At 29.8% G+C, this 8982-nt stretch overlaps 3 protein-coding genes across 4 annotated transcripts in view; 1 reads left to right on the forward strand and 2 right to left on the reverse strand.

Annotated features, from left to right (window-relative positions):
* Nucleotides 1–1222, reverse strand: part of LOC113387755 (60 kDa SS-A/Ro ribonucleoprotein-like) — a 9169-nt gene extending 7947 nt beyond the window's left edge. Inside the window, exons 1-3 of the mRNA XM_026625132.1 lie at nt 721–1222; nt 232–418; nt 1–82 (exon numbers count right to left, since the gene is read on the reverse strand). The exon at nt 1–82 is cut by the window's left edge and continues 71 nt beyond it. Of these exons, the coding sequence (XP_026480917.1) occupies nt 1–82; nt 232–418; nt 721–912 (461 nt within the window). The 5' untranslated portion in view covers nt 913–1222. The remainder of the gene's footprint in view (nt 83–231; nt 419–720) is intronic.
* A 1418-nt stretch (nt 1223–2640) lies between these two features.
* LOC113387661 (40S ribosomal protein S18) lies at nt 2641–3547 on the forward strand. 2 transcript variants are annotated; one of them, XM_026625021.1, is made up of 3 exons: nt 2641–2729; nt 2806–2863; nt 3048–3547. In XM_026625021.1, the coding sequence occupies exons 2-3, from the start codon at nt 2861–2863 to the stop codon at nt 3501–3503; spliced, it is 459 nt and encodes a 152-aa protein (XP_026480806.1). In that variant the 5' UTR covers nt 2641–2729; nt 2806–2860; the 3' UTR covers nt 3504–3547. The 2 variants fall into 2 exon arrangements, with proteins under 2 accessions (XP_026480806.1, XP_026480805.1); XM_026625020.1 differs by having other exon boundaries at nt 2725–2863.
* Nucleotides 3548–4543: 996 nt separating this feature from the next.
* Nucleotides 4544–8885, reverse strand: LOC113387824 (methionine--tRNA ligase, cytoplasmic). Its single transcript, XM_026625200.1, is given in 12 exon segments — nt 4544–4818; nt 5068–5241; nt 5316–5495; nt 5613–5805; nt 5960–6095; nt 6098–6990; nt 6992–7417; nt 7658–7774; nt 7851–8077; nt 8218–8346; nt 8408–8652; nt 8723–8885. Coding segments are annotated over 12 exon segments (2952 nt in total). The 5' UTR covers nt 8835–8885; the 3' UTR covers nt 4544–4698.
* Between the last annotated feature and the right edge of the window lie 97 nt (nt 8886–8982).

Below are 8982 nucleotides of genomic sequence, written 5' to 3' on the forward strand. Positions count from 1 at the left end.
AATCCCACGGCTTTGGCCAACTGTAGAGGCTCCTGAGAAAGATACCATCTTGAAATGGCTTTCCGCGTTCCTTTACCAAAACCTAAAAATTATATGTTATATGAAAATAAATCACATTATCATTCCAATTTTTTTTTTATATAGATACATCCAAGCGTTTCTAAATTAATATGGTTGCTAGAAATGTACATATTAGATTTTTGCTTCTTGAATTCATTATTTCGTACAAACCTTTTTTCGTCTCCACAAAATCATTGCATAGGAATTTCACAAAAAGCATCAAATCTTCTGATGTACTGCAAACTTCAGAAAGAAGCTTATAACACATAGTACTAGTTTTAACATCACCTCGTCGACAACAAAGTGCAAGAGCATAAATGGCATTGTCATTATTAGGCGTTTTCCCCGACTTCAAATACTATTAACAAAGAAGTATTATAACCAATATATACAGTGCTATCAAGGTATATTAAAATTTATGAAAAAAGTTCAAATAAACCATTTGCTAATTAAACATATTAATTTCCGTTAATAATTCTAATAATAAGGTGAGTGTTAGGTATTTATAGAATGTATAAATAAATAACAAATTACAAATATGAATGGCATAAACATTAGAAAAATGCGAAAATCTTAGAACCATAGACCTCATGCATGCATATTAAATATATATGTATTATAACACATGTTTTGTAAAAATATTTTAGAAAAAGTCCTTACATCTTTGAATATTTTTTCTATGAGAATATGTTTTTCACCATTTTGAAGTTGTAATATAAGATCATAAACAGTTTCTTGATTTTTCTTAAATTGGTGAGCAAACACATTTCCTGGCACATAAGCACATTCTGTTTCAGAAATGTATAGAAATCTTTTAAGAAGAACTTCTGCTGAAGCTACTGGTACCTCCATTTTCAACAAAGGCGTAACGCTCAATAAAAATATGTTTTAAATTCACAATTTAGATTAAAGAAAAAGACGTAACACTATTTAAAATTTCAATATTCAACATAATTACGATGAATTGAGTTAAGTTAATGATCTATATTTAAAAAAATAAGGCACTTGAAGCAGTTATTTGATACCCATATATGTATGTATGCGCTTAAGAATCCAGGTTCATCGACATTGTCATTATAAACAATAAATTGGCGACTTAATTTATTTCAATTTTTCGGTTTTACTGTCACAATGAACTCAATAAGCAAAAGTTCTGTGAGTGAATACTCTCATTAGATTTTAATTTTAATTAGTTCGTTCTGACAGTTCTCCAGAAAACGCGAATCGTTTAAAGATAAAATCACATATTGACAGCCAACAAGTAAAGTTTAGTTTGAAGTTTGAATCAGAATAGCCACCACAATACAAATATCGATAATTGCACCATAGAGGTATATATTAATCTATATAGATCTCTATCTCGAGCCATCGATCTTTTAGTTGCCACGTTTGACCGACCCAATATGGACGCAATGCTATTTGCTATCATTATTCATATTTATTATTTTTACAATATATGCAAATTCATAAATATAGTATAATATTAATGCAAATATCATCGATAAATAGTGAGATAATTGATTTTGAAATTGCCAACAGCATACCTGACAGAATGATATTTAATCATTTAATTTAAGTTTTAGAATTTAGAGTTCTAATTTATGTTTCAAAAAATAAAATAAAATGAGTCAATACTATAATACCTAGACACTATAATAAAATGCTATAACGCGCTGATAATTACGGTAACACGTTTTTGCCACGCCTGGAAATGCGTAATTCATTAATTTATCTTTTGCTTTTTTGTATTTTAACATTCTTTGAAAATTTTGAACTTTCTTTTCAATGTAAACACGCTGCGCATCTGTTTTAAAGACTCAAAGCGCGTAGGCGCCGCATCACCGAATAACAAATAAACATTAGTGATATGATGTGTATATGTCTAATGAATATTTTTGACCGCCAGATGTTTTACTATTTTTATTAGATCTCCAAAAGCACTGGACCTCCTTTTCAAAAATTTGATCAATGTTTCGATCCCACAATGCAATTTTTTTTCGAATCATTCTAATTGGATGCGTCGTTTTCTCAAAAACTGAATTCCATTTCTGACTCTTTTTTATCCGGTATCTTCGAAACGGTTGGACCCACCTTCTCCAAAATTAATTAACACGTCTCCCCATCAGTACAAATCGAATGTTTTTTCAATCATTCGAATCGGTTGATCCGTGTTTCCAGAATTATCGACGAAATTTTGTATCCGCACACACACACTTTCCGTTTTTCTAAGGTATGTCAAAGTGTTCAAAAACATTAGAAACGTAAACATATTTATAAACTTTCATTTTCTCTTTTATTACGATTACTATCACTTACCCTACGGGAGGTTAATTATAAACGTTATCTATGTTATCTTATTATCGTATTGTAAAGTAAAGTATCGAGAAAATAAAAATAACTAATGCGAATAAATCTGATAATTACTTATTTATGTTTTGTGACTTATCATCTTGCAGGTAATGCAAATTTAAACCATTTTTTAATTTTAGTACCGTCAAAGATAATACAGTTAGCGTTCAACTCGCATCAAATAGAATCTGAGTTGACAGTTGGTAACGATGTAATAATGCTTGAATAGTTGGTAATTGTGTTGGAATGACATCTGACGATGTGAACGAAAATCTAACTTCCTTTTCGCCCGTGGCCACATGAGCGTACTATAATAAAAGGTATGTGAAAAAATTGAATTTGTATTATTTGTAGTTGTGAGTTCTACAGCTCACTAATAATTTTAAATTGTTGCAGATTATTCACTTGTTGAAGTTTATTGTGAATATCGACCCTCAGCTAGGATTCAATCATGGTAAGTGCATATTGTAAAATTCGTAGTTGTAGCTGTAGTTATAGCTTTTACTCTATTCTTTATAGTACTAGTAGTCAAATGTTTGACTTCAATGAGTTTTAAATGCAGTTAATATGATGCAATTTACAATACATTGGATTAATTTGTATGTGACGCTAGTATTTTGAGGTTATTTTCTTTCCAGTCGCTTGTTATCCCAGACAAATTCCAGCACATTCTTCGTATTATGAGTACGAATATTGATGGCAAACGTAAAGTAATGTTTGCTATGACTGCTATTAAGGGTGTTGGACGCCGGTATGCCAATATTGTTCTGAAAAAAGCTGATGTTGATTTAAATAAGCGTGCTGGAGAATGCACCGAAGAAGAAGTTGAAAAGATTGTCACAATTATGTCTACCCCAAGACAGTTCAAGATTCCAGATTGGTTTTTGAATAGACAAAAGGATATTGTTGATGGTAGATACAGTCAATTGACCTCATCCAATTTAGACTCAAAATTGCGTGAAGATTTGGAACGTATGAAGAAGATCAAGGCACACAGAGGCATGCGTCACTATTGGGGTCTGCGTGTTCGTGGTCAACACACCAAGACCACTGGCCGCAGAGGTCGTACTGTTGGTGTGTCTAAGAAGAAATAAGATACATATGTATTTTTTTATTTAATAAATTCTTATTCTACACCATATTTTGTTGTTGAGATATCTTCAGTTTCAGGTGAAAATTAAACTTAAAATGTGAAACTTGGGTTTCAAAAGTGACTAAGTGTATAAAAAAATCACATTTTTATTACACAATTAACAATGTGCCTAAAGTCCACTAAATTAAAATCTTGATATACTTGTGCTTCTTACAATATTTGCATATTATAACATTACTGTTTTTGATAAATATGAACACAAATCAATTCACTTTTTTTTTTAAATTAAATTAAAAAGATTTGGGTTAGAAGTGATTGTCATTAAGTAAACTTTAGTTATGAAATGTCAAAATTATCATGTAAGGAAATTAATCTTGTAAATGTAAGCATTCATTACTTATTTGTCAATAATACATCTACATTCAACAAATAGTGTTAACTTCAAACAAAGCATTATAATCAAGAAGTTGATCTGATCCTTTAGATAATCATACAAAAAACACGAGCTAAAAATCTTTTATCAAACCAAATGTGATGTGATGAAAATAAAAAGTTCAAAACCAAAATAATTGTAAAATATATAACCTTACATAGGATCATTTTTATTATGCATATTTAATTAGACGCTTTAACTCACCACCAACAAAGAGAAGTTGAAGTCGACGAGCATCCTGCAAGCACAGAATTGCATGTATATAATCTAAGTGTGTGTGTATTTAATTTAAAACTGAATAAATTTTAATTTGATAAGACAAAAAGTCCACTACATAATATTTATAAAACTATTTTGAAAACCATGCAGTTGACCATTTTCAATTATACATTACTAAAAAATACATATTTTGCCAGTGCGGCGGTACTTGAATGGAGATTTTTTTATTACTTTTTTAGTTTCTTATTTACTTATTTATTCTTCTTATTTAGAACCGTATTATTTGTAGCAGAGTTCAAATCCAAAATTCAGTTAAAAAAATAAGGTAAATGAATTTAATTAATCAAAAACATTAAAATTTGCGACAATTTATTGAGCATAAATAAATAAATATTATTTCTAACCTGGAATACATCATTTTTATCTTAAATAATATCAATTTGCTGTTATTTGCCATCTTCGTACACAAGAGCAATCATATAATTGAAATCTAGTGCCTTTTTATTATTATTCAGTTTGTATTATAATTTGTGAACTAACAAAATCATTTAGATTTTGCTAATAATTGTGACAATCGCTTTTTTAAATCTAACAATATATTAATCTCAGGCTGAACAGCGCTCTTCTCTAAACCACTTGCCTTTAACGATCTTACTTTATCACCCTGAAAAAGAACTTACATTTTATTTCTAGTATAGAATTAGTAGTTACCTATAAAGTCATTACCAAAATAATTTTAAAAACTATTTGTGCACTTCAAAACTATTATTTTACAAGAAAATCATACATAAAAAAGAGTAATTTAAGATAAATATAATTTCAAATACGTAAATATTACATAAAACAAATATTATTATTAAAAATATTCCTTATCAATATTTTAATTCGGTGTTATCACACAGCAACAACTTACTTGGTTTTTAATGGCCTCTTCTAAATGTTCAGCTGTTTCCGTTTGTTTATCATTATCATTTCCTGATGAACTGAGATTTGCTAGTTGATTTTTCAAATCCAAGAGAATTTTTACTTCTGGTTGCCATGTAGCCTTTGAACCTCCAGCGGCTTTTAATTTTCTTACTTTATCCCCCTGTGCACAAAAAAAGAACAGGTACAATTAATTCAAATTAAAAGTTTATAGTATTAAAAAAAAAGATGATGTACCTGTAATTGTATAGCCTTTTCTAATTCTTCTTTATTATTATTCACACTTGTATTGTTTACAACGTTTGTATTTGTACAACATTTTTCCAATTGTTTTTTCAAATCCAATAAAATTGCTACTTCTGGTTGCCACACTGATTTATCACTACCACTAGATTTTAAACTTCTTACTTTATCACCCTTTAGAAGAGATATAATTTATAATTATTATTATTAATTACAACAAATTATGTTCTTAACAAATAAATCAACATTCAATTTGTTTCGCTTGATAATTTACATCAGACTGAATCAAACCTGTTTTTTAATTGCTTCTTCCAGTTGTTCCTTGCTCATAGTGCTATTTACGTTACTTTTAGAATCTAGTACTTGGGCACCTCCATATTTAGCTTTAAATTGATCAATTAATGCTGTATCTAATTTAGCAAATAATGGAATAATTTCTCCTAGTTTATGACCGCCTTTGACCATCATGCCGATCACGGGTTGTCTGCAAATGATAACATAAATAATAAAATGTTCATTTCAAATTTAAACATAAAAACCTCAAGGTAACACAATTATCATTAAATTTCATATAAATGAACAAGTTGATTTTTAATCAATTCAACTAAATCAATAGTAGTAGTACATATATTACTTACTCTGGCTTGAGGCAGCCCAAAGGCATATTAAGTTGTTGAAGCAAATTTCTACTTATTTCTGGCATAAATGGATGCATCAACAAAGCTAGAATATAAGATAAATTGCAGCAAACACCTACAGCAGTGCCAGCCCTAGTTTTTCAGCTTCAGATCCTTTTAATAAAACCCATGGCTTTTGTGTTTGCATAAAAAGATTACCATGTCTAGAAATGGCCAACATATGTTTAATTCCATCTCTCATTTTTGCCTTTTCCATGCATTGTATATATGATTTCAATTCTCTATTGCACAAAGCCAACAAAGTATAATCATCCTCATTCAAAATCATTTGTGGCACAAGTCCATTGAAGTTATTTTTGGCAAAACTCAATGCACGATTAACAAAGTTGCCTAAGTTATTTAACAACTCACTATTATTTCTGGTTATTAAATCAGACCAACTAAAACTACTGTCTTGACCCTCAGGCCTTGCACTGGCAAGATAAAATCTCCAAATATCTGAAGGAATACCAGTGTCTTGAGCATCATTTCCAAAAACACCAACACCACGAGATTTAGAAAATTTGCCATCCTCATAATTAAGATATTCCGTAGCCATGATATGATTGACCATAGTATAACCATCATTTAAACCAAGTAATGTTGCAGGAAACATGACTGAATGAAAAGGTACATTATCTTTTGCCATAAATTGGTATAATTTTATATCAGTATCTGGTTTTGGTTGCCACCATTTTCTCCACTCTTTTGTATATCTGCTAGTTATAGACATGTAGCCTATAGGAGCATCAAACCAAACATAAAACACCTTATCTTCATAGCCTTTCAATGGAACCTGAACTCCCCATTTCAAATCACGAGTTATACACCTATCCTTAAGTCCTTCTTTAAGCCAAGACTGTGTTATTACTTTTGCATTATTTGTCCACCCATTTTGGGATGATTCAAACCAATTCTTTAATTTTTGTTCAATTTCAGGTAAGCGTAAGAAGAATTGTGTAGAATCTCTGATCACTGGGGCGTTGTTACACTTTACAACGTGGATTTTTTAATTCTATAGCATTAACTAGTTTTCCACAACCATCACATTGATCACCTCTAGCATCTTCATAACCACAGCCTATGTAGGGACAAGTTCCTTCAACAAATCTATCAGCTAAAAATCTATTGCACCCCGTGCAAAGAAGTTGTTGCACAGTTTGCGTTGTAATCATGCCCTTCTCATTTAGCTTTAAGAACATGTCTTGAGAAATTTCTGATTGCTCTTTTGTTGTTGTGCGTCCAAAATAATCAAAACCAATTCCAAACCAACGATATATAGAATTGTGAATATCAAAATATTTATCACATATTTGTTTAGGTGTTAAACCTTCTGCTAGAGCTTTTGTTTCTGTGGCAGTTCCATATTCATCAGTTCCACTAATATACAATGTGTTGTAATTACATAACCGACAGTATCTAAAATGAAATTATTTGAAATAAATTACAACAGTTACTATTTATTAATACCTTATGCAATAATGAAAGATAACAAACTTTTTATATACTTAATTTGTTTTATCACTAAATAAATTTGCACAAAAAATGTAAAAATGATAATTTGAATGTCAACTTTATGTTTTAAATAAAATGAAGATGTAAACTTACAAAATATTTATATTATAGCACAATATGTTTATAAAATATGATGTTAATTACCTGGCAAAGATGTCTGCAGAAAGCACACATCCAATTATATTACCCAAATGTGGAACATTGTTTACATAAGGCAAAGCTGAAGTAATTAAAATATTCTTCTCTCCAGGTATGGGAAGACTGAAATTAAAAAAAAAACTGAAATAACACTATGAATCTCATCATTTGTAAAACATTTTGCAAAAAGTATGCTTACATAGTCCTCGGACTTTTTTTTAAACTTATATCAAAATGTTTCCAACCATCTTTAGAAAATTGTATTTCATCAGGAGAAACATGATCACTAATGGATAAAGGAGTAGATCTGCATGATGACATCGAATCTGTTTGTGAAATATTTATTTTACACACAGCAGGAATCAATAATGGTGCTTTAATATTTTTGTAGTTTAATGATTTCGTACATATTTTACTGGCAGCTAACTGAAAAATTTAATAATTTAAAATGTAATTAAGAAGTCCTACATAAAATAGATTTACAAGTTTTGATTTATCCAGATGGAAACATTCAACTTCATAAAAAAAATTACTGTATTTTTTTTAACAAATTAACATTGTATTACCTGAACTTGTGGATGACTCAAGATTTCATTATACCATCTTGCTAAATTTGGTGTATCTTGAAAATCTTGTGGTAAGCCATCTCCACTGAGAGTTGCAAATATACATATATCGGAAACAGTCAAATTTTCCTGTTCGAAAAATGGTATGAAGTAAATACGTTTCAAGATCTCATAAATCAATGTAACTTACACCAAATAAAAACTTATTCTTCAGAGATGCGTCTAAATATTTTAATAATTCAGCAGTACATTTATTATTATTTGCTGGTTTATTGATTAATGCTGGTAACAGAGTAGCAGCTTCCCATTCTAACCATGTTGTGTTATTTGTCAATTCGCCGAATAAATAGCATGCGGCTGAATTACTTGAAAATATCTCAGTCTTATTGTCATCATTCAGTATTAAAATTGGAAGTCGTAATTCATTTTCAGCATCTAAAACAATTACAACATATTGCCTTAAATTACATCTTGTAACGAATTGTGTAAATAATGTCAAACACACCGCTAGCCTTAATATTTCGAATTTCTACATCTTTCTTTCCGAAATATGATGCAATTAGTAGTTTAAAAGCCAAAGGATTATTCTCGTTTGTTTTGATAATTATTTTGGCCATTTTCGGCTATATAAGTACCTCCAATTTTTTTTTGAATGGAATTATTTAACGTGGCTAAGAAAAAACTTACAAATACTTAACGCCTGAAGATACATAATATCGAGCATAGATAAATAAACGTCAAGAGCGTCGAGATTTATTTTCACAA

Source organism: Ctenocephalides felis, unplaced genomic scaffold (genome assembly GCF_003426905.1).
Source record: "Ctenocephalides felis isolate EL2017-DRISC unplaced genomic scaffold, ASM342690v1 CF-g0.4_SCAFFOLD_03572, whole genome shotgun sequence".
In the NCBI taxonomy this organism is placed as follows: Eukaryota; Metazoa; Arthropoda; class Insecta; order Siphonaptera; family Pulicidae; genus Ctenocephalides; species Ctenocephalides felis.